The sequence below is a fragment of the Ciconia boyciana genome, chromosome 3 (assembly GCF_034638445.1).
Source record: "Ciconia boyciana chromosome 3, ASM3463844v1, whole genome shotgun sequence".
NCBI classification, from domain to species: domain Eukaryota; kingdom Metazoa; phylum Chordata; class Aves; order Ciconiiformes; family Ciconiidae; genus Ciconia; species Ciconia boyciana.
In genome coordinates this window covers 92,859,708-92,886,079 of record NC_132936.1, presented here as the reverse complement: position 1 = coordinate 92,886,079, position 26,372 = coordinate 92,859,708, and the positions used below count along the sequence as shown (strand labels likewise).

The following is a 26,372-nucleotide window of genomic DNA, read 5'->3' as shown; positions in this document are numbered from 1 at the left end:
ACATAATAAACAATGTAAACCAACCTTAATTTTTTGTCCTCATAAGGAAGTGCCAACAAGTGTGCAACTCAGAGCACTTTATCCCTCTGTAATACACACCAATTTCGTACATAAGCAACTACTAGCAGATGTAGTATGATATTGACTTTGCCCAAGTATTATACACAGAAAGTGCCATGTGCTCATTATATGAGAATAAACTGTGTCTTCACGTGTTTGAATGGGGAGATGGTTATTGCACAATAACCATCTTAACCATATTTACTGAAAGCTTGCTAAATTTACTTGACAAGAAGCATAAAATGCATAGTACTTTATGACAGGCAAGCCTAGAAAATTTCAAGATTAAATCCAGATTCCACCTTCAGTACGTGAATTTTCAGCAGAAGCTCTTTTTGGTATACTAAATCAGCAGCAAGAAGCTCTGACAGACTGTGCTGGCTAGAGGATACACTCCCTGAAACACCCCAGGGACTGCTCTTACTAAATTATGCCACAGAATTTAGCAATCCTAAAGATGGAGAGTCAGGAAAAACAGCAAAACCAAAAAGTTTATCCAAGTCATCCTCCACAGTGGCCACCTAAATTCAACTGATGCAACAACGGCATGCTCCCAGCCCCATCTGGGAAGTCTGGAAGTGATGCAAGACAAAAACAGAAGTACATATTGTGCTGTATCCCTGATGAAAAGGTAAGTGGTGAAAAGTTTTGAAGGTAGAAATATTTGTATTAGGCCACAAACACTTCCAACATCTAAACTTTCAAATGTACAACTTCATTCTTAGCTGAACTAGATAAACAACTCATATAATCTATTTTTTCATACCACAAAATTGAGTAACAAAGATTATCCTTAAGTTATCACAAAAATTGAATGTTTCCATTTGCGGGCAGAACCAGGGAAGGGGGGTGGGGGGGCAACAGCAAGCAGTTACACTTACCAGGAGCCTGTCTAACTTTGGGGGTCAGGAGCTTCCAAAGCCTTGTGACATACATCCACAAGTAGTTTGAACATAACATCACACAAAAAACATTTTAAGTAATTAAGGTAGTAAATTCATGCAGGATCAGAGGACAGCAACTTCCAAAAGTTATTAGTGAATTTTAGTTGTTTCTTGAAATTCAGCCATGTAACTTTTTCTTTATTAAAACTTCATACACATGATGCAGTAGAACTATGTTTTCATCATCATGGATTTTCAGATAAATAACATTCAGGGAAACTGCATGTTTGTGCCTACATGGTATAATGTCTTAAAAAGATAAATAGAAGGTAGCTCTAATCCTGTTTGTGTTGGTACAAGATCCCTAATGTAAAAAGGTCACTTCAGCAGAACTAAAGAACTGACTAAAGCTAACAGAAGTAATAAAGCATTTATTCACTGTCGTGACCTGGGAAATTCCTCTGCAGAAAGAACCTTGACAAAGAACCTTGACAACAGATTAACAAAAATCAACATGCTATATTTATACTTCTATTAGAGATACCACAAAAAATAAACCCCACCAAAACACTACTTATCAGCTTATCAGCTTGTTTAATAATGGAGACCAGATATAGCCAATTTCACCTACATGACTAATTGCTTTAAGGCTTACCAGGAGCAGCACTTCAGGAGTACCTCTACTGGCTTAGTGTCCCAGAATGAGGAGAGGTACAATGGCTTTTAACTTCAGACATTAAAGGAAGAAAAAATAAACATCAACACTAACTCTTGGCATATATATAGATCCCTACAACACTTCATACAGCAACTAAATCTAAAAACAGCACGCAAAGTATCTAGATTTAAAAATAGGCTTTTTCTCATTTACTTGCTTAACTTAATCCTACTAGAAAAAGATTGGTTGCTTGAAAACTGAGTGTTAAAACAACCTTTCAGAAAGCAAACAGATAATATAAAGACAGTAATGTTTTTGTCTGAGAAAGGTTCATGATTTTCAGCAAAAATTACAGGGCTAAAGGTGAGCATAGATTTCAGCCGAATAGTGACTCACCATTCCACTGCTAATGAGCCCAACGAATGCTATAATTATAATTATTACTACAGTGATGCACTGTTGTTATTTCTAAAATAATTAGGTAGAAGGTAAGCTTATCTAGTGCACTGAGGTCAATGATGAAAGCTAAACTGTTTCACATCTCAATTTTACTACTGATCTTGCTATACTGAGCAATACAGTTTACTCCAGAGACAGAGGAGTTAGCATAAAAAGGTTAGAATAGGTAAACAGTTTTTCTCCTCTCCACTTCTGTATCTGTAAAACAATGATCTACATCACAATCTAATCAGATGCTGCAAAGTATTTAACAGTGAAAGATTTTAAGATTGTACAGTGCTCGGTACACATGCAAAAGAATACCAAAACAGTTAAACTGGTTTTAATACAATCTGTTTGCCCAGACACTAGCATAAAATCCTGATTCTGCTGAAGTCAACAGCAGAACTCTCATTTATTTCATTGCTGGCCATGATTTCATCCCAGGACTTTGTTACTTGTCAAACACAGCTTTGTACCTTTGGACTTAAAACCCATAGATGCTACGTTCAGCGCCCTTTACCCTGCCGTCAAATGCCAAAGTAGAGATTCCTCTTGATTCCTGACTCTAGTTTCTGAAACCCACATTTGTCACCCTGGAAGGCAGTGAAATGGAAACAAACTTAAAGAACACTGTATCCCAGACTTCAGCCCATGATCAACACAGGGATGAAGTATGTGAAAGCGATCTAATTCCTTATTATAAAAATAAGTCCAACTACAGTTCAATTCAGCTTGCAAGAAAGCAGCTATGAAGAATTTCTGACACACGGCTGAACCAACAATGTCTGGAAGAACTTGGATCTCCTATTCCAAACCACTTCGCCTACTTTAAAAAAAATAAAAATACTGTGACCAAAAGCCCAGACTGCATTCCAGAGGTCTAGGAATAGCTTGTTTTCCTATTTGCAGAAGGTAAATTTGAAGTCTGTGAGGCATTCCTCTGGTTTTTAAGGATGTCTCCAATTTCTCCTCAAAAATTCACTTTGCTTCTTTGTCTGCATGTAAAATTTTGCTTTCCCTAGAACTACAAGCTTTGTTATAAGAAATATTTTTCAGAGTGAATTTTGAGAAAATGTAGTTGCTACACATGCCTTCTTTCTGATACTGTCCCAGTCCTGGGTGTTGATTCATAGATTTTGGTACAATGTGTTACACATATATTCTAAGTCACTGAAGTTTGTGACTTACAGGTTTGTGTTATACACAGGCATAACAGTAAACCACATTTCACAGTACTTAAATTTTTTTTCCCCTAATGCATAAGGGATTTCTTTTAAACGTAAGCCGAATACTGTCAATTCCAACAAGTCTAAACTATAAAAAGGACAGGTTACAAGGTGTTTGAAATTACATCCTTGGGGTTCAATTTAGAACCTTCTCCTCACATTCTTTTGATTTGCGTGCTTCGTTATTGAAATGTCTGCTAGAGTTCTTTTTCTTTGCTCATTAATGACTTCAAAGAAATACATGCTTGAACTCCTAAATATATTAAACTAATTTAAATTATCTTAAAACACCCAGTGACTGCTCAGCAAACCAGAAAAAGCAGACTTCTGGAAATAACATACTATTTAGTTAGTGGACTGCACACACAATCATTTAAAAAATAAATACATCAAATTAAAGAATACCATCAATACATATAATTTGAGTTTGTTAAAGTTGCTGAAGCACCACAGTAACCTAGAAACATAAAATTAAATTCAAAAAACTCCTAGAAGTACCTCATTTTTAAAAATTTTTACTTAAAAAAAGGTTTTCATGGCATACCATTTATGCTCTTTATTTCCTGAGGAGAAAAAAAATAAAAGAAAAAAGCAAACATTTATGCACCTTCCACAATGAAACAATTCAGATATGCAATTCAAATCGTAAACTGATGAGTTTGTAGGTATCATTTTAACTAGCACCTGATATATCTAGGTTTGTTAACTTAATGAAAAACAAAAATCTAAGTACAGCATTTCCCTCTACAGGGATAAGTTCTATTATAGAATTTTTGAAAATTAAAACAATATTTCAATTTATTAAAAAAAATTATACATAGAAATGAAAAACCATCCTTAATGTAGCTATATTTTGGGCTGTAAAGAAAAAAAAAGACAAAATTATTCTGTTACTGAAACAGGTATCTTAATTATAAACCAAATAAAAATTCGTATTTTCAAATCAGATGATTGACAGTGACAACTTACTGCCAAAACTAACACAAAACTGACTGTTCACAACACTTGCACAGGCTAATACATGTCGAATCACAAAACAGATCAAACAACCTTATGCACATACTGAAACGTATACACCTTGCAAACAAAAATCTACTGAGATAATTTGTCATGGTAGGAATATAAGCAAAATAACTCAGTACCATCTCAGGACCACTGATAAAAGCCTGTATTTTGAAAACATCCTATTCTGTGGTGCCAGCTGGTTTGTGAATTACACATCCTCAGCAGCCCAGCAGAACTCGTTCCACTGAACTTTCGGAAACTGGCATTCCTGCCAAACAGACCTTTTTGAGGCTTGTGTTTAGCCCCCCATCCAAACAGCCTGTAGAAACTCTGCAGTCCTTGGTTCTACATGAAGCAAATCCACCTCTACCTTAGTAAAGCAACAAGGATTTCAGAAAGCTGTGGATATTACTGTGAAGCCCACAACATTACACATTTCCAGGTCACTTCACTACCTTGAATCATGATGATGCTGAGCACATTCTTCCTGTTTCCAGCACTTAAACGTTCCTGTAATTACCTGGAACGTTTTTGAGTTCGACACTTTAGTCCTTTGGCAGGACTCACTGCTCAGTGCTATTTTTAGAAACTCCAGCAACAAGTACCATAGGTGCCTACCCTTATACACCATTTAATGATGAAAAGGCATAGCTGTTTGGAACCCCTGGGCTTAACACACTACTTTTGAACAAAGAGTGAGAGATGGAGCAGTCACTGCTCATCTCCAGTTCTTTAAACGCTACTTCGGGCTTAGCTCGTTCAAATGCTTCCATCCTCTCTTGTCAGATCCAGGTTTATAGGTACACCTGATCGCATACAATGTGAGCAATGAGCAAACACTGTAAGCTCCACTATGCACACCCACAGGCAACAGGTTTGAGTGATGAAGGCCTTGGTTCTGCCCTTTCAGCTGACTAGAGGATACAGAAGTCCTGCAATCTCTCCTTGGTACTTGCTGGCCAGGCAGCCTGCCATCTTGAGATTGGTGCCTCTTCTTCTGCAGAAAATGGCTGAATCATCCACAGGTGCTTTCTAAATCTGCAGCCTGCCTTCCAGGGGAAGAAATCTGCTGCCAATATTAAATTCACAACTGAACAAATTGCGGGGGATGGGGGGGAATGAGACAAAAGGTTGGAAGAAAAAAAAAGGCAGCCCCCACACAGGAGCCACAGCATGCCTATGTTATTGGGCCTAGGTCGGTCACAAGCAGAACTGACTGGCAGGCCTTTTATAATCCTTACAGCCTGGTGCTTCTTAGCTTATAAGGAGCTTTTTCTCATAAATAGACTTCTACATACATAGAGATAGAAACTGCTATAGTAGAGAGGCTTGTTTTCACAATTAAAACAATCTAGTTACACCAAAATAGTATCTCCTGTGCATACTTGTTCTTAAAGAGCAGCTTTTTTCCAGTTCAGCTTAACTCTTGATGCAGCACAAATGCACTTAACACTTAGCCAGGAAATATCCCAAGTATCTTCCTTGACAGAACTGAAGACAAAAACCCACAAGCACCTGAAAAAATACCCGATTTCAGATGTACAGGGCACGCAGCAATTTCCTACTAAAATTAATCAGCTGGATGTTGAGAATATTTTTACTTTAATAATACCTTTAAATTTTTTTGCATTCTCTGTTCTGTAGCTTACTGCATGAGCTGCTGTAGCTTTTAGCACTGTTCTGTACTGTATGAGGCTCTACAGTTTCGCAGTTCCAAGTGCTTTATTATTAATTATGAAATAATGCGTAACGATAAAGAACAATATTTTAAAACAACATACTGAAGGGTAAAATTTGAGCTGCACTTCCAGCCATAACTATTTTTCCTGCCTACTCATCACTTGAGTTCTTAACTACAGCTCCTATGAATGCCAAAACCTTTTGTATAAAACTGACACACACAGAACGGCATGCAATCTGCAATAATTTCATTTTACTAAATTCAAAATCAATTTAGAAAACAATTCAATAAATTTAGTGCACAACACTTACAATTTACTTAAACTATACAGGATAGGGGGGTTTTGGTTTGGTTTGGTTTTTACCCCTGATAACATAGGAGGGATGGGAGGAAGAGAAGCAGGAAGGAACAGAAAAGCCAAGAGCTGACACTTGAATTTTATAATATAGGTCCATATTACTTCTTCAATTCTCTGTAACAAGTTTGACAATTAACATGATATATTTTCAGAAGACAATCACTGTAATTCATAGTTTAACTGAATCTGAAACTAATTATTTACCTGAGTTACATAACCCCAGTGAAAACCAGCTATGGCTCCCCGCAGCATGTGTTTAAGGGTACAGCTGAAAAAGTAGTTCTGAAAGCTTGTGCCAAGCATGCTAGAAGTCTCTAAAAATAAGTCTTTTGTAGCAAGCACTATCATGTTAAGAAGCTAAAGATTTCAAGAACACATGCATACTGTTTTCTATATGGTTAGGAAATTTCTCAAATTATTTTCAATTACTATAACTGCATTATACTCTGTGTACCGGGAGGATGTTGAATCAGAATAGCAACAACTTCCGATATGAGTCACTGGTATTTTAGAACTTCATTAATATTGTCAAGAGATGCAAACTTCGTAAAGCCACACCAAGTTCAATATGTCAAGCAACTTGACAACTATTATACACAGAGCTTATAATCTACCCCCCTCAGCATCAAAAAGGAACTTTGACTTTGAATTGTAATTGTGGGAAGAAAAACATTTAACAAGCCTTCCCACAGAATTTTGTATCTACAACAGCACAGCCACCAAAGACTGAACAGAAAGAAATGTGTGGCAATCACCAGCTTTTATTGCCTCTTTTATTTCATTCTTTTAGGCTGGAGGAATCTCCCCCCCTTCCTCTTTAAAGAGAAAATAACAGACTCTTAAAGTGTTTTTTTTTAATGCCATGATCTAAGTAAAATGGCAATGTGTAACCTTTTGTGTTAGAGATGCATTGTCTACAGTGTAATCTAACAAACTGAAAGTTATGCCTACTAAACTCTGCACCTCGAAGCCCAGGTACACAACTCTCACAGCATTCAGGACATGTTTTGTAACATTTGCTGTGAAGAATCTTTCAGCTTAAAAGACTAAGGCCGAAACTTGGCACACTTGGTCTTGTTTCAAGAAGGAAACTTTCTTTTGCCAGACTTGAAAAGGAGTGGACTTTAACATTTCCAGCTCAGAAGACAAAAAAAGATTTTTATGATCACATAACTTAAAAAAACCAAACACAGAAAACCAAGCAAACAGCAGCTTTATGTTTTAAAACTCTAACATATCTTAATGAGGATGAATATTTTGCCCATTTAAAGAAAATTAATTGAAAATGTCGAGTGCCCATGAAGCATGACATTTTCAAGAAGGGAGCACAGCCAATGAAACCAAAGAATGCTCATTTTAATTTGAGAATCATCTGCTAGTTTCCATAGCTACTTTTTAAACAATTGTAAGCTCTATCATTTCCTAGAACAACCTTGTTTACTATGAATAACTTACAAATGGCTGTTCTCAGAAAAAGCTACACAAAAGCATTTACAAAAAAGTACAATAAGTAACAGTGGCTGCTGTTTTAAACTTTTTAAAGACAAATAGGCAGTGTTAAAATGCAGACAAACAGCAGATAATATTTACCTTTTTCATAATATTATTACTAGTAATACAGTGTAAGCCTTCGATATCTCAACTAGGATTCCAATCTTGCCACTTGCAAGACTTCAAAAATACACAGCAAGGCAGAAATTACAGTGCAAGTATCATATAGGCCAAATACACACTGCAAGAAGTAGGAATGAAAGAAGAGCAGCTCCTAGAGAAAGGAACAGATTTCCCAAAGTGAAAGAGAGGATGAGCAAAAAAAAAAAAAAAAAAAACCAGTCACCAGGCCTCCCCCACGTCATTTTTATAAATAATTTGTTTCATTTTCAACAATGACAACACAAGTAAATATCAATTAAGTAGATAGCAGCTATAACATCTCATCATACTATGAATAAACTATGCATCATGTAACATGAACTGCAGCTGCTTTTTCTACATGACAACACATGATAGCACAACAACATCCTGCTAGCAGCTCTACCCTGTACAGAGCAACTTAAATGGTGTATAAATTAAAGGAACTCTACGTCTCCGTCCATACTTAGCAGGCCTTACTATATCTTGCCCTTGGATAAAGTTAAAGCACTCAGTACAGAAGCTATATAGTGTTTACACAGTTACCCTGTTTCACTTCATATTCGACCAGAGAATCCAGTAGGCTGAAGATTAACCCCCATGACATCTCCAAAAGGAGCTTTGCCATAAAACATGCAAACATTTCAGGAAAAGCTGCATTCATAACAGTGAGCCCAGGACTTTCCTCTCACTTGGCTGAAGGACTCCACGTGCAGGTGGAGTTAAGAGCACTAATAGCATAGCACTCAAGAAAAAATGGCAATGTCTACCCAAAACAGTTCTCCGAAGATGTGTTAAGCGCCTGAAGGCAAAATGGCAGGAAGGCTATGAAAAAAGTGCTTATGTCCTCTTCCTTTAAGACCTTGAGCAGCCAAAGCAGCCAGAAGTAAAACCTGCTCTCCCCCCAAAAAATGGCATCCCAGCTATAGGAATAGGAAGCTAGGAGGCATGTGTATCTCCCTTCTCCAATGAGAACCTGAAAAAGGTTCACGTTCATTTCACAATGCCATCCCTCCAAAACAGACTAGCTGTTACAGAAAGGACTGACAGACTGACTACTCTGGGATGGTCCCTAAATGATCTCTTTACCAGGAGTACTGCACACAGAATTAGCAGTTCCCCCTCTACTCTTTCAGTAATAGCAGAATTTGGCAATGAATGGGAGGAAAGGGGGGGGTGGAATAGCCTTCCAGGGTGCAACAGAAGGAAAATACTTCAGGATGCAAAACATACCCTGCAGTGAAAAGCCGCTGGAATAGTGAAAGGGGGGATGAGGGGGAGTTGGCTTCTTGTTAAGAATCTGCATGTGTGCAACAGCTGGAATTCCCAAACAGGCATTATATAATCACAGCAAAATCTGTTCAAAGCGGTAAGGAGGCACAGCTGGGACTGTGGTGACCAGCAGTTGTCCTCCACTTCAGAGCTTCAAGGTTCTAGTGCAGGAAGCAAGAGAGACACCAGAGCTTTTGCTCCAGTAAAAAAAAAATTATATAAATATATTTCGGCTTCACCATAATTATTAATTTGATAGTGGCATCAATTCTGCAACCATCCTTGTCCACCATGCAGAAACCAGAACAGAATCCATATCAAAGCAGTAATTAAGATCAGAGTATTCATCAGTTGTACAGGGTTTACATCTGATTGCTACCTTTTCCAGAAGCATATACAGGCTATAAAATGTAAAATGGTCTAAGGAAAGAGCTCTCCCAGTGTAAAACCCATACAAATGCTCCCAAAAATTGTCATATTCTAAAAGTACTTTTGAAAGTACTTAAAGCTAAGGGGATTCTAGGCTCAGATATTGCTGTCCAGAGGTGATCACTGAAGATGATTACCAAAGTATTAACTTTGCTTCAAGGTGATCTGGGAGTGTGGTTCAGAAAGTAGTTGAGAAGCATCCTGGGGGTGTGTGGAATCATGGTGATACTTTAAAAAAAAAAAGTAAGTGTATTAAGATTGTAAATTTTCTAACTCCGAAGCTGATGTAAAGACAGGAGTACTGCCTACAGCCTGTAAGTTTAGATCTTGGTTGACTGTTTCCTGTACCACAACTTTAATTAGACTAATTCTAAAGAACTTACATTCTTTGTGTTATAAAAATATTTTGGAATCATGTATATTATATAGAGGCATTTACTTCTTCTGTGTTACCATGACCTTAGCTATTGAAAGGACAAGGGGCAATGGTTTTAAACTGAAAGAGGGACATAAGGAAGAAATTTTTATGATGAGGGTGGTGAGGCACTGGAACAGGTTTCCCAGAGAAGTTGTGGATGCCCCATCCCTGGAAGAGTTCAAGACCAGGTTGGATGGGGCTTTGAGCAACCTGATCTAGTGGAAGGTGTCCCTGCCCATGGCAGGGGGGTTGGACTAGATGACCTGTAAAGGTCTCTTACAACCCAAGCCATTCTGTGATTCTGTGAAAGTGCCAAAAGACAGTGCATTTGTCTCATGCTCTAGAACTTGACACTCTTTGCTAACAGTTTGCACAAACAAGGTGCCAGAGAGGTCAACAATTTCACTGCATGGCTCAGAAAATGGTATAAACATAGGGGACTTCAGAGTTGTCAGAAACTGGAACACAGAAAGCTCAATGGAAGACACAACTCCATTTAAAGCTTAATGGAACTAGGTTGATGGCACTTACAAATATCATAGGAGAATTTTTAAATTGGAGACTGGAAAAGCAAGTATACAGCTCTGAACGATGCAGTCACACTTCTAGTGAAGTCAGCATACTCAAGTAAATAAGAAGGCAAAAATTGGTAACACTTAAACAGGTAACAGTGAGAAACAGAACAAACTGTATGCTTTATAAACAGTATGCTTTTTAATAGAGGAGGCAACCAAACCAGAAGTACCTGTGCTTCTACATGAAACGTTACAAGTTCAAGAAATAGAATGGAGAAAGAATGACCAGCTTTATACAGGCTTATTAGGAAGGAATCATTCCTACCTTGGGAAATGAAAACTAATGGGAGAATTGGGAAAAATCCATGGAATATCCTGGATATGAAACAGACCAGCTGGTGGAGGAGTTATGCTACTTCTCAAAGAGTAGCCTCTCAAATTAGATCAGCAACTTAACCATATCAATCACTAACAGAGCATCTCTGTGAACTGTGATCTCCATGCAAAGTAGAGGAAACACAGCATTAGGACTATATATAGCTGCCTAAGATGGTGACAGCCACCATATCACTGAAGCTCCAAAGACAGGAAACAATAGTAATATGAAAATTCAATTACCCCCAAACAACAGCACAGCAGTAAAACAAAATTTTTAGATGTGACTAACAACGTCTTCATGGATCAGCTCATCAGGAACCCAGAAGAAAAGAATAAAATCTTGTTTTGGCCTAACCTGTGTACAGGGTCCAATTCAAATGTTACCACTGAAGAGATGCTGCAAGAGTGAGCAAAACTTAGAGTTAACATCCTTGAAGGGGGAACAGAAGTCAAAGATTCACTACAGCAGATCACAGTTTCAAATCAGGAGAATGAACATAAAACAGAAGCTAGTTGAAAAAGTTAATGAGCTAAAAAACTGTCCAAAAGTCTTTCAAACCAATTAAGCACTGTATTAAAGGAACACACAGAGAAGAAAAGGCCAGACAAGAAAGTCTCAATTAATTCTTCACATCTATGTTCATCATGAAGGAGCTCAGAAAGGTTCCTATGCCTTTCTCTATGAGGGATTCTCAGGATCTGTTTCAATTGAAGGACAGAGAAGGTGACAGAACAGACAGTCAGCCAACACCAGGAGGTCATTAGACCAGATAATTCTCACATAAAACTTCTAGAAGTTAAGCAAGATTCTACCTGTCTACTAGGTAGTACTCTGGGCACAACAGAATCCGATAGAGAAGAATACAGTAACTTTCATCCAAACAGAAAAAAAATTGGATGGGGTTTTGGGGTTTTACTTGCCTTACCATTGATGTAAAACATGGGTTTGATACAGTTTGTTACAATCCATGCACAGTGCCTGGAGAGATTTATCAAACACAGTGAGCTCCTGGAATCTTGACCGAGCTGTTTTCTCTCTCAGTGTAAGGAAGGTTGTCTGTGCTGGCTTCCTAACATAGCTGAGTCATGGCTGACTGATAGGGGAGGGGGTGAAGGACTCTCCTACACACATTTGGTTGATCCTTCCATCACACTACAGTAGATTAGTAGAAGAAATTGTACAACAGTAGAGCCAGGCAACAATTTCCCTGATATTACTCCAACACTGACCACCCTTTTCTTGCACCAAAGCTTTACTCAGGCAAGCGGTGTTACATAGCCATATAAAACCATAAGCCAACTGGCTGTTGCCATCACAGATTAGCTTCCTTCTCCTGTCTGGAATAAGCTCTGGCTGGCTTGAGGTCCCAGTTGGCTCCCTATAATTTAAGTCTCTGTATCAAAAAAAGATTCTGAGAATCCTTTTCCTGTCAAAGATACTAATGAAAATGTTGAACATCCTCTAACGCCTGTTTGTGAGACCTTCACTTCACTAGATGATAGCTCAAGTGTGGATAAAATGAGATGTTCATGCAAAGGTAGGGTGCATCATCTCAGGAACGTCAATAATCCAAAACATAGGACACTACAGCTGAATCTTATGAATGTCTTGTGTGGCAGTGCAATGCTGATACTTTATATTTTCAAAATTCTTTCCAAGATATCTCTGCTTTTCTAGTGGATAGAAGTCAACGTACTGCTGAGAGTTCACTGCATATGCACAGTACTTGACATGGCCAGATGCTATCTAGCTCCAGTCCATCGAAAGGAGTCTCTGCTGAACTCTCAACACAAGTAAACTGGATACTTGCAGCCCCAAAGATTTCAACCAAAACAGGTGTGATAAAAAAGTCAAATGTTCACATCCAAAGGTCTTACAAGTCGTAACAACAGACTGGACTTCGTCCACCAAAACACCAAAGGCTTCCTTCAAGGCAGTTTCCCATAACAATATGCCCACTTCTCACAGATCCTGTTAGTTCACAATGGTATCAAATGACTAGCCTATTTTGTAATAAATTCATGTTTTTCTGCGTTTCACACCACACTTAAGTAATGCCACGGTCTTTAGGCCCAGGTCTGTTACAAACCAATTAACAGCAAGAATACTCAATCCAACAGAGATAACTACAAATTATCTGTTAGCCTATGGACTAGCACTGAAGTGTGCACTGGCACCGTTCAAAAAGGACACCAGGACTGAGACTGATTATTATCATCAAAAAGTCACCTCCATCTTCTCTGCCAACATAAATGATCCCAGTCCTGAGGGAGACCAACCATTTCAACTAAACAGTGACTTCAGCTCCTGCAGTCCGATGACTACATTCCCCTAGAATGATGAATGGAGGTGTTCTTGAGGACTGACTCAGTGCCTGGCAGCACAAAGAGATGAGTAACTACCTTTGAACCAGTTTTGTTCTAGCACACATACATCAATAGCACGGCCAAAAACTACAGAAGTGAGAATAGCTGCAGTATCAGAATCTCAAAACATTGGTCTCAACTTACCAATACTTGATGCCAAAGATCCTTTATGTATGCCTAGTGCTGCTGCAGCAATTAATTTAACCATGCCCTCAACTGACAGCTCAGAATCGCATTACTAGTCCCAAAACACTTCTGACCTTCATTAGGAATAGTGTGAGGACACAAAGCCTCAGCAGTAAAAATGTAAACTCATATGCAGCCCCTATTTAGGTAAGGAGACCCCTGTGCAGAATGCCCTGCCGTAGTAAGAAAAAAATGTTAATTACTGCTTTAGAATTTCTAGGATGACAATTAAATAGCTATCTATATGAATATGTTTATGTTTGGGATCAAGAAGATCCAAGATAGCTGATCTTCCTCAGAACAATTATTATAAAGTAAATGCAGGACAGAGCAAGAGAGAATGAGAGGAGTGTCATTCTTTTAATCCAGAAAAAACTTTTTAAAAATTTCAATAGCAAAGCAAGAAGAACTCTAAATCAGTCACTATGAGGAAACCCAATGAAGAATTAACTTGGCTAACAGGTAAAAATGTGTTCTGGAGAACAGCTGAGGATGTCTAAGCCAGACAACAGCTGAGAGGAACTGCACAGGAGGAGAGGTGCTGTGCCCCCTGTATCCTTGGTACAGATATACAGCTGGCTGCTAATTCATTGGATGTCAGGTGATTGGCTCTAGGCAAGAAGTCTGAGCAGAGAAGGGGTATTAACAGTAACCCACAATAGAAAGTACCTAACGACAAGTACTCAAGCATTGCACTCTCTACACACTCTTAGTTTTAGCTAGGCAATTTGCTGCTGCTTTATCATCTCCATGCCTGACCCTACACATCAGCAGAGCAGGCTGGGTTTGTGAGGACAGCTATACCAGACTAGCAATTCATGAGGGGAATGGGGGGGAGTGTGGGAACAGACAGACCAGGACACAGGATGGGACACAACATCAGGAGAAAGGCAAAACAAACATTCTGTTATTTTTTCCTTTTCAGTTACTAGTTACAGAGCTAGAAGTCTAAGTCCCATTTTGGGAAAATGCTGTGTTAAAAAGAGGGTGTTGTGCACCCTCCCCCCCAGCTGTACTGTGCTCCACAATAAAAGCTGAACAGGAGCATCCCAAATAATTTAGGATTGACTGTGACAAAACTCATTTGTTTTTAATTTGTATATTAGTAATCTGCCTACTGAAGCCATAAGAGAATACAAAAGAGCTCACATATATTGATTTGTGTCCATCTCATCTGAAGAGGGGCTTCACTTCAGTATTCAATAGAAAGACAATTATACACAATGAACAAAATAGATGGTTCAAAAAAACTGTACTGCCAATAAATGATGTATTCCAGTGAATTCAAACCACCCTTTTCAAAATCCTGACGTTCTGCAATATGAAAATAAACTCTAAGTAGAAGGAAAAGCAAAGCTTGCCACCTACTGCCCAATGACATAATAGTATGTACTAGTATTGTCTCTCTCCTTTTAACAGACTATCCTGCCTTTGAAACTTGTCTCCCTGACACACAATGTACAGAACTGCATCTTCAATTGTCTTTTTAATGAAACAGAAAACACAAAGCCAATGCATAGAATATCCAAAAGCAGTATTTTCCTTTAAACCAATTTTAAACTGCTTATAAAATCCCTGACAAGCCTGAAACATCATTTATCATAGCATCCAAACTGACAAGGAATTCCTTTTAATATCCTCCAGTGGTGCTATGGGCTTTAATGAAGTCTGTCCTCAGCTGCATGATAAGTTTTCTGTATAGAGAGTACTTTAAATTAAAAAAAATATTACAAAAGATAAAGCCTATCAGAAAATGTTTTTTTTTCCTGTACACACATCTGGTGGAGATATTTTTAAAGCTATAGACTGCATTAGTAACAAAACAGGGCTGTAATGAAGGCTGCTTTATTGCAAATACTTCCTTTGTCCTGGAAATGCCATGTCTCAACAGTAGAAACGATGCTTCTTTTTGTTTTCAAGCATGGCTAAATTCTCTTCAATAATTACAATGCTTCAGTGAGCTATTCGGAAAATAAATACCTCCAGACTAACACACCACACGTAAAGAGTCCTTTCTGAATAACAGTAGATCCTTTGCTTAGTGTAGGAAGCTGCTGAACAAAGTAGTCATGATTCAATTGCCTACATAACTTCTGAGTACGCTAGCAGACTTATCTTCACATGCAATGCTGTCTATGCTAGACACTTCAAATTAGCCAACAGTCCACCTGCTGGTCCTCCAACACCTCTCTGTAAGGCCCTGTGAGGTAATTCAGGGAAAATTTGCTGAAGAGGGAAATTGACAAGGATTTACTGCAGAGCCCCTCTAACAGACTGGTTACAAAGTGTCAATCAATATTTGAACAATAACATCAGAAGATCTGGCTTTCTCCAACTGCCTAGTGTTCTTCACCATTTATGCTCATGTCTTAAATCCAGTCATACAAAAAAAAAATCTGTCTCTCACCAGATAATGATGAACAGTAACACCCAAACTTCAACATAAGACATGAGTAATAAAATTCCTTGGTAGTGGTTAGATTAGCAACTGATTACACATTCTGTAAAACAATAGTTTTGGATTCCTGGGAGGGATTTATCAAAGTACAAGGATATATGTCATATGTAACCTTTATGGAGCTTAGGTAAAGTGGAAGGTGCTTCTCAGTAGGAAAAACTCTGCTTCTCAGTGAAGTATTCAGATTCTAGCACTGAAGAAGAAAATAAGTTTACTGGAGATGAAGTATATGTGTCTCAGGGCTCCTAAATCATGAGCAGAACAGGCTCTTCATAGATGAGGAATCAATGAGGCATTTGTAATTAATCAGACAGGCCCACTCCCAAAAATACGTCTGCCTTTGTCTAAGGCCAGCCCTCATCATTCTCTGAATGGAAGATTCTTGAAACATCTAGTTATCGGCTACGCTAGCAAAATGCCAAGATTAAGTAAATGGCCTGAAGAGGGGTTCTTTGTGTCTTTGTTACCTATTTAATAAGGTTATTAAGAATGAATTCTCAATATAGACTGGAAGTGTTAAGACAATACCAAAAGTTATACTAATTCACAGGACATACAAATCAGCTAATAGTTGCAGCTAATTTTATTTTTAAAGGGCTGAAGATCAAATATTAAGCAAGATTTCTGATACAAAGACCAAAAGCAGACACATCTACAAACATAGTAAGCCTTTTCTCCAAGTTCAGTATACCTAAAACAGAGGAAAATGTCCCTGGTTCAGCGATCATTACAACACTAAACAAAACACGTCAATTTTTCTAAAGACAGAATACTGTTAAATTGTAATTCTATACCTGAAATCAGTAATAAACCCTATTCTCACTTTGGTTTTCTTCCTTTGGAAGTTAAAGGTACAGATTATTTTCACAATACACGTTAGTTTTCCAGATCAACCTACCGAGATCTATTCCCACAGCTCTAAAGAGGGGGGAATGAAAATGACATGAAAATTATTCCCATTAGCTTATTGATCATACATGCTCCAAGGGAAATGGCTACTTGCAATGTTGTTTTTATTTCAGCCACATCCTATAATCACTACTGTTGCACAGTAGTTTGCTTAGAGGAACAAACTTTAACCTAAGTGGGTTACTTTTACCTGTTTGGGTAAAAAGTCTCAGTCAAGTATAAAATTGTTGCATAGTTGTTTTGGTATCACAAACATTTGCTCATAGAACAACCTTTTTAAAAGTAAATGTTCTGAATGTCTAGAAAGACTTTCTGCCACATGACAACAGCATTATGTCAAACCAAATCTTAACAATACAAATACTCCTTCCTAAAACTGAAAACACACTGTCATGCTATCCATGAAGAGCCATGCTCATTCAGTCCCCAGCAAGCCATTGGAAAGAAGTAAAGTTCTTTTGGTTGTTTTCCAACATCTCCTGAAATAATTCCTTGATGATAAATGGTAAAAGTTTCAACAGTAGTACAATTTAAAAAAAAAAAAACAAAAAACAAAAAACAAAAAAACCCCTGGAAAAGCCACATTGGAAGAGAACATACCAGTTCGCAACACAGTAACAAATACCATTCAAAACTCCACATTAAAGCCATCACTACACATCTCCATGCAAACACTGAATGGCCAGACACACTTTTTTTTAAGCTAGAAAAAAATAAGTTAAAAACACTATGGTTTGGAATGGTGGCTTACAGTCCTCTTTTCAACTAAGCTGAAAGCATCAGTATAGTTTTAGAATTAATCTACTTTCCTGAAAAGCAGTTCCTCAAAAGCAGAGGCAATGATTTCTACACACATGGAGTATGCCTAAATTCTTATGTCTGTATTTCGCTGTTATTAACATACATTAGCATGAACATATTCCAGTACCACTCAAAGCAAATAACTTGTCATCAAGTTAATTAAAAAGTTGAGTTTACCTTGTGGAGTGTGTTCAATTTGCTGGGATTGTGGGAGAGAAGGCTACCCTGACATTCTCAAAAGGAATGTGCCTTACAGGACAACATGGATAACTGACCTGCATAAATGCTTTTCAAGTTGATCAGGAAGAAGGCAATAACCTGAGGGACGGTTAGGACCTGACCATTTCCAAAACTGTACTAGAAAGTTCCCTTAAAAAAGAAAAAATATTTTCTGCTCCCACAGCTGGTACATGTAGAAAAATCAAGCTGTTGGAGCTCTACTATTGCCAACAAGTGAGTGAATGAGATGTGAACAGGACACCCAGAGTTACTGGAGAGCTATCACAGGAATTCAAGACCACAAAGCATGTCTGTTATTGAGATCAGAATTCCTAACAGGTTCCAATAAGAAGCAGATTTTTGTTTCTGAGACACCACTTGTTTTCAATTACAGCCATCTACATCTTCTGCTAACATTCTTCCAAGATGAGATCTTGTACCTGATAATATCCATCTTCAGCCCAGGGCTATGACAGACTTTGCTAGTGCTAAGTGCCCATGATCTAAATGCAGGATACTCCAGGAAATTAATCCCTCTCCAGGTTTCCTTCTGTTCAGCATCATATTCTTCAAAAATGATCTCTGGGAAGAAATAAATGAATTCCCTGCTTCCCTAAATATCATTGCCACCATGATCCTAAGAAAACATGTAAGAACATATCTCAATGACTGAAGTTGGAAAAGTTGAATTCATACACAAAACAAAAAAAATTGACAGAGGATGGCAAAACAGAAGCGCTGTAGAGACAAGCCTCCTCTAGGAGCTTATTTTGGTGTTCTAGGTTGGGTTCTGCCCTGACTCTCACCAGCCCTTGACAGCTCTGCATAGCAGCATTGTCTAGATCAGCATACCAACTGCACTGACAATGGATGATTCCACTCCCGCCACAGCCTTCACTATGTTTCTAGGAGTGGGAAAAGAAAAAAAGCCATTCCAAAAATATCTGGGCAGCCTCACACAACATACAAGATCACAAGACATTCAAAGAGGAACTGAAGCAGGAACTAGCCCATTTGCTCTGCACCAATGGTACAGACCTGACCTCAGAAGGATCTTTCAGCCCCGTAAATTGTCTTAAGTCTACATGAGAACTACTGCTAGCACTCCTTTCAACAGTTGTATTTAATCATCCACCTTCTTCTGCTGCACTTCATATGACTGCTTTGGTTTGTGAAACAGCCCATTTCCTCTCCATCTCCTGCTCCTGTGTCTGGCTCCTGCCAAGGTTGTAGGCTGGCTTTCTCATGACTCCGAAGATGCAGTTTTCCATTTTCCCACTCTATTATTAAGCTGGCTGAAATAGATTTATCTTCCTGTGCTCTCAAAGACTAACAGTCCTACCTACCTGAAAAGGTCTCTTTACATCTAGGAGAAAACCCTTAGGTTGAGAAAGGTCACATGAACAACAAAGCCCACCTGAGTTAACACTGCTTACAGAAGCATGCAGAGGTACTTTGGATAGCAGATAACAGATGACTGTTTTTATTAGTCCAAATTTGCTTCCTCTACATCTGAGATGTTGTCTCATGCAAGGAAGAACAGAGATTTTGGTGAAGCATGACATGCTGCAGGTACCCTCTAGAAACACTTTGAGCATCATAGCCTGGCAACTATCATAGCAGCCTAGAAGAATACCAGTTTATCATCTTCTCTTTTCATACGAGAGGAACCCTTTATACCTGGACTCTGCTTTTCCAGGAATAATGGAAAATAAGTCTTCTCTAGAGGCATCCACAAGCCTTCTAAGCACAGTTTCAAAGTGCTTGGAAGAAGACAGATTATTTTTTTCAGGCAAGAACAAACTGCATAAAAGGAACTGGAAGAGTTTAGGAGGAAAGAACCTGATAAAGAGGTTACCAGACAACACCAAAAGTCACTAGCAGCCTATTCTCAGATGCAGGTTTGGAGAGGGGTGGCAGGATGTACTTTGTTGTCAGGAGCATATAACTACTCAGGTGCAGACTTCTATAATCATACACCACCCTTCCGGGTTAATTTTTATAGTTTTGGGCATGGGAAAACACAGTTTATTTCCCAATCCTGATTATCTTGCTCTGGAGGCTAGAAGCAAGTCAGACTGCACCCTGCTTACAGCTAACCAAAAGCAACACCTGTTACAGGACAGAAACACTTTTTGTCACTGACTTCAGCTGAAACTGGAAGGACAGTAGTTGCTGCAGACACCTAAAACTGCCCACATTCAACTTGACTGCCACCCTCCTGTGCACCTCCCTCCCCCCATATCAAACACAGCCCTGAAACAAGTTAAGGTCAGACACATTAATAAAAACAACATTATAATTAGAGAAATTTCAGACTCACTTGAAATATTTAAACTAATGAAAATAATATCAAAGTCTGTCTAAGTCACCAGCCACTGAAGAGGCAGAGAAAAAATTCTCCAACAAGAGGGGTGTTTCCTTGCTACCCATGACAGGCAGATACAATCCTGAACCCCAAATGCAAGCAAGCAGAAGTATCCACTGTAGTAAAACCATACACACTTATTTTAAAAGAGAAAATATAATGCAAATGGAATAAAGAAACCAGAACTCAACACAAGCACCAAATCTTACTCTCTTCAGTTATGCGAGGTGTTGAAATTCCACTCCAGACCATTCTAGGCTAAACTCAAAGAGTCACTAGTGTAAATTAAGAATAGCTCCTCTGAAATTAGTACAGCATTGCTATTCTAAGGAAAATAAAGTTTACTGATATTAAAGGATATTCTGTGCAGGTGTGGAGATCTGGCTCACAAGTAACAGAAGTTTAAAAACCCACAGAAGTCTGACAGTTAAAATAAAAAACTCTTTAAAAAAAAAACCTCTAAGTTTCCAAGTATGATTATTTGAAAACACTTGCAAGGCACAATGTTTTATAAATCTAACATACTGGACTTTTTTGAAAGCAAAGAAAACACTTACTGTGGTTGCATTTGCTGAGGTAACCCAACAGGAGGCTTCTGCTTGATGGTGAATGCCATCTGAGTCATAGGGCCAACCTTCGGTGGGACCTGCACCTTCTGAGAGAAGGTCTGCTGGGCAGCCTGCTGGGGTATGGGCCACGGGGGAACAACAGGGCTCCGGCCTCCAGTAGAAGATGTGTCTTGCATGACTGTATCCTCACAGGAATTACCTTTTGTTCCTGGTTTACACACACAAAGCTGAGGTCGCAGGCACATCCCTCCATTTTGGCACGGTGGTGCACAGTTAGCTAAGAAAAGACATTTTAAAAAGTACCTGTGAAACAAAGCATGAAGGAGAATGCAAGCCCTCCGCGCAATAAAAAAAGACATTAATTACTAATGTTAATTGGAGTAGGAGAGCACAACATTGCTAAGCTCCACAAGATAGTATATGAGTTGGTATAGCTTTTACTGCTTTCCTACATAAGACATGCACAACATTTGAACAACTTCAAGAAGTAAAATGTTGGTGAGCAAAAAAATAGGAAATGCACAAGTTAAATCAAGAAATATAGCACTATTTCAAATCTTCCTGTTAGCTGCCTTTTATACTCTCATTCCCTCCATCCTCCTTCCCCACTCTTTAACAATCAAACTGCATCCAATGAACCAGTATTATGCAGACTGTAGAATTTTACTACTGATCCAGGCTTGGACTCATTCTATTACTATTTAAAATCACAGATCCTCCATAGGTACCTAGAAGGAATCCTTACAGTCATGTAATAGATGACCAAAACGATGCAGAGAAGCATGAAGTGATTCAACCCTTCCCCTCTAAAGCCCAAATGAAATTCCCTCCAATATCACCACTGTAATAACATAAAAAAGGAGACGCATAAACTGCTGCTACAAAGACATAGCTACACCTAGGGGTTGCATTCTTTGAAGAAACAGACAGGTGCTTGTGATTATCCTGAACTAGCTTCTACACATTCTTTGTACCACCAGTGAAAAGGGATGAGATTCTTCAAAAGACAATTCACTTTCAGATACCTGCCTTCAGATAGGATTAATTAGTTTGTGTTGCTCTATCCACTGACTATAGAGAGTCTGAATAGTCAGCCTAGACACAACACCCAGCTTGTAGACCTTGTTAACAGAGGATCAATTCCATTCTGAATGAGCAAGAAACTTTGAGAAGCAGCAAATCCCACCAAAATAAAAAAAAGCGCAAAAGCAGTTGCTGATCATATGCATACACAACACCGCAAAGGTATGCCTCATTTGAGGATTTATTTTGGATGCTTAAGCTTATGATGCTATTGTATTTAGAGAATGTTAAAATAACACCAAGATGGCAAAACAAATTAATTCTCTTATCCAGAGGATAAAATTTAACAGTACAATACAATTCTAGTTAAAATACCTATCAAAATAATTTCTTCATTAGACCTATTAGCAATGGAATACAATGAAGCATTTATAAGAAGAATCACTCCTGAGCTACTTTGCTCCTTCAAACTAAGCATACTTTTAAGATTGTTAAAGATCTTTTAACATAGACAGAATGATATGCCAGGTCATAAAGTCTACCATCTCAAACCATAACATGTGATTCTGCACCATATTCAGGTATATCCAATTGCACAATTATTTTATTTTTTAAGAAAGTCAGTCCACAGCCCTGGTCCAAATAAACTGGAGCACTTGTCACTTCAACCAAGTTTTAATACATATATTTATATATAAAAATAAAGTAAACACACAAGCATACATATGAAATAATTTATTAGGATGGGACTCTTAATTTAGAGGACTAATTTGTTAACTGATAATACCATCTGATACAGATGTATCATGTATATCACCTGTCCACGACACCAGAATTGCCCTACAGCTTTAACATGAGCTTTGCATGGGGTTCTTCTCACATATACTTTCCCCTTCCATATGTTGTTCAGCAACATATATCCTTTTCAATACTACTTAGCTGAGCTAGCTTAATTGCACATTATGCATCTTCCTGGCAACAAAAAAGTAATCATTTGCTTACTTATATTTGTTTATTTTTGAGACTATATTTTGTCTTTGCTGAAAGACTGAAGACCATTTTCACTGTAAACTTGAGAAGGGATTTACAATAAGGATATGTTGTAATATACAAGCCAACTCTTTCTTACGCATTGCTTTAAAGACCTAGATTTTGCTACGAACAGTAAAAATTTGCTTATATGCACATGACTGAAATTAATTATATCTTTGGAAAATAGATTAAGGAGCTTTAAATTCTAATTAAGTTTCATTGGCTTTTGAGAGACTAAGACCAGAACAGTGACCCCATCATCTTGGTCATCTGTAGAAAATGTGCAAACATCACAGTGAAACAGTTTGGGCATAGTTGGGAGTGCTTTAGAAAAATATCACATAAAAATTTCTGTAAAAAAAAAACAAAACAAAACCGGATTTTCAGAAGTCCCAGTTTTACAACATTAAAAAAACATTCATACTGAACATATATTTACAGGCATACATCTATATTAACCTCCAGGCTTCTCAATCAGTTATTCAAAAAACAAAAATCGAACACAGGAGTAAGCTAACAAGACCACCCCAAAAGTCAACATAATAAAATATCCACTCTGCTAGGACACTGATCACTGTGTATCCCCTAACTCTCGAAAGTGAAATAACAATTTCTACACACACAAAAGACAACCCTGAGAAAACCGCAACTCTTTTTTTTCCTGTAGTTAAGAACCAAAGCTGTGCTTCAGAACCCTAAGAAAACTTACATTTCCACTTAAAGTGAACCTAATAAGGTTGCAATGAATTTAAAACTATGCAGCTGAAAATAGAACCTGTTTTGAAAAAAACCTTATCTTTTTTACCCAAACTTGAAGATTCTTACTTCGCTGACAGCAATGTAAACCCTGAAAGTTTCTCAGCTTTCCATATACATAAAGCATATGAGGCTCTGCAGGACAAACTGCATTACTCTAGCGGGCCTTATAACAAAACAAGCAACTATGTTATGAAAGACCCAGTTCGTCTCAAATCACGTGAACAGTGACAACAGGTTAAAAAAGCGATCTATTAGATCTTCATAGCAATGCACCCTTTGATTGAAGTTCTTCATTAATGTTGTGTAACAGATCACAAAATAGGATAAAAGATCACATTTTTAGGAAAGAATTAAAATGAACATTTTAATTGACATAATACAGCAGTTTAGTTTTAAAAATGTTCAAAACAGCTGCAGCGTGCCAAATGCATGACCTAATTATTTCATTTGAAGACAACAATAATGGCACATCTAACTGAAAACACCATTACTTTCCATAAAGCTAAGCTTCCAAAAACTGGGGCTTGGAAGTATTAAGTTTAAAACTGAAATGCAGGCCAATATACTCCTGTTAAAGGCAATAGGCTTGGTCCTATTCAATTCAAGGAGGTCATGACTGGAAATTCAAAATGGATCTTGGCAAAGATGCAAATAATGAGACTAGGCGTAGTGGGTCAGATCAAAGATCCACTTAGTCCAGTCTCCTCTCTCCATTACCAAGGTGGATGCTTAAGGACAGGCGTAAGGACAGGATGAGAAGCAGTAAAAGTTTGTATCACTACAGCCTTCAAGAACTAGAGGCTCAGCAATTTCCTGAGCAAGGGTGCTGTTTTTGTGTTTAATAACCCTCAACAGATTTTTCTGTCAGGGGTCCACTGATCTGCTTTTTGAACCTGTTAGTTTCAGCATCCAAAACCTGCTGTGCCAAGGAAGTTGGCCACATTGGAAGGCCAGGCATAGACAACATAACCAACCTCCCCCCACTTTCCAGAAGTGTAGTGAAGGAACATGGGGTTCTTTTGGGTTGGTTTTTGTGTTTTAAGACCATGCAATCTGTATCTACTAAAAATAAAGCCACAGTGCCACATTTGCTTTGGAAGTCCCTAAATCACAAAAAGCTGAAAGCATTTTCTGTGGCTGTATACCAACATGTTAATCCTTTTTATGCATCTTTCCCTAACCAACTACTGCTCGCCACTGTCGCAGACAGAATACTGGGTTAGAGGGACGCTTATCAGGCCTGATATTGTTGTATTTACGACATTCTTTCAGAAAGGCAAGTATAAAATAACAACATAACCATTAGGCTTAAACTCACCCCTTCCAACACATCTGTATATTGGTTTGGAACTGATCTATACACCTGCACTTTTCAGTCCATGTTTTCATGTTATTTTGGTTAAAGAGTATATAAATATTTGCAGGAGCAAGACCTAAAATAAAGGTGTATAACAGTTTTAAAATATGTAAATATTTTAAAACTTCTACATATACAGAATGTATTTCTGTTTTAACACATACTAAATTAAGCATAATTTACTATATTAAATCAGTAAGCATAAAATATAATATATTGAAGAAGTTTAGATAAAAATTGCTTTTTTGGATCTTCTGAAAGAATGAAAATACAGGTATAACTAACTCCACTTGTCATGAAAAAAAATTTCTATTAATTCAAGAATTATCAGGAATTTAACATCATTAAGATCTGATTCCCATGCTAATCACTTTGATTTTACCTTGATTCACAATTACCTTCTTCAGACAGTAACACTTCATTTACAAGTTTATTTCCTTGTGTCTCTAGATCATGTGGAAAAGTGAAATTCACAAAAATGTACTTTTCAGTGAGAAACTCACAATAAGCAATTTAAAAGTCCCAAAAGTTTCCTGCACCCGAAAGTTTCTAATCTTTTAGCCTCAGCTCCACCATTAAGCATCCCTTTATCAAGCAACTGCTGTTGGTTAGTATTTAAATGACCACAAAAATTTTTCAATGTCATTCCTGAATTTCTAATACCTTGATACAACAATTACACTACAGTGTTGGGAGTCGTGTTATTTCTAGTAAGCCCATCCACTATATTCTTCCTTTCTGTTTCCACATAAAATCTGACGTAATTTTTTTTTCCTCCTCTTAACCACACATAGCCAAGACTCACTTTAAGCAGAATGCACTGACTTCTAACAAATTTCATCACTGCACACATTGCCACAGTATATATCAACTTCTCTCATAGGACTGCATAAATCCTGTCAGGTAAAATGCATGCTAGAGGACAAATAACAGAAAATATAGTAATCAGAAGGAGGATTCAAAGTGTGGGGCTTTTTCAGATTCCAGCATAAAATGGTCAAGAAATAATGCATGCATCAAGTTTACAGAAATGGGAAAAACCAACACAGTGACATGAATATATGTGTGTGAATATCTGTGCTAGAACAGAAATTTCAAGTTCCTTTACATGCAATGTAGGAATACTGTTAAAGGCATAGCAAATACTGTCTTTCTTATTTCATTAATTCAAGATTTCTATTCCTCAAGCACACAAGGAAACCAAACCAAAGCCCATCTTGGTTGAGTGCGCATCCTAAACAAAAAGTTGTGATACAAAGGCACCTTTAACTCCTGCTGCGTTGAAAGACAGTGTGATGACCCCCCACCGATTCCACAAGAAAAGCAGTGAAGCACTTTCTCTGGAGAGCAACAAGCTGTGGGTTCTG

At 37.9% G+C, this 26,372-nt stretch overlaps 1 protein-coding gene across 4 annotated transcripts in view; it reads right to left on the bottom strand.

The window, feature by feature from the left end:
* Positions 1-26,372, bottom strand: part of LTBP1 (latent transforming growth factor beta binding protein 1) — a 203,741-nt gene that overhangs the window by 166,581 nt on the left and 10,788 nt on the right. For all 4 annotated transcript variants that reach the window (XM_072856615.1, XM_072856611.1, XM_072856612.1 and 1 more), the window contains exon 3: positions 20,823-21,111. In XM_072856615.1, the coding sequence (XP_072712716.1) occupies positions 20,823-21,111 (289 nt within the window). The remainder of the gene's footprint in view (positions 1-20,822; positions 21,112-26,372) is intronic.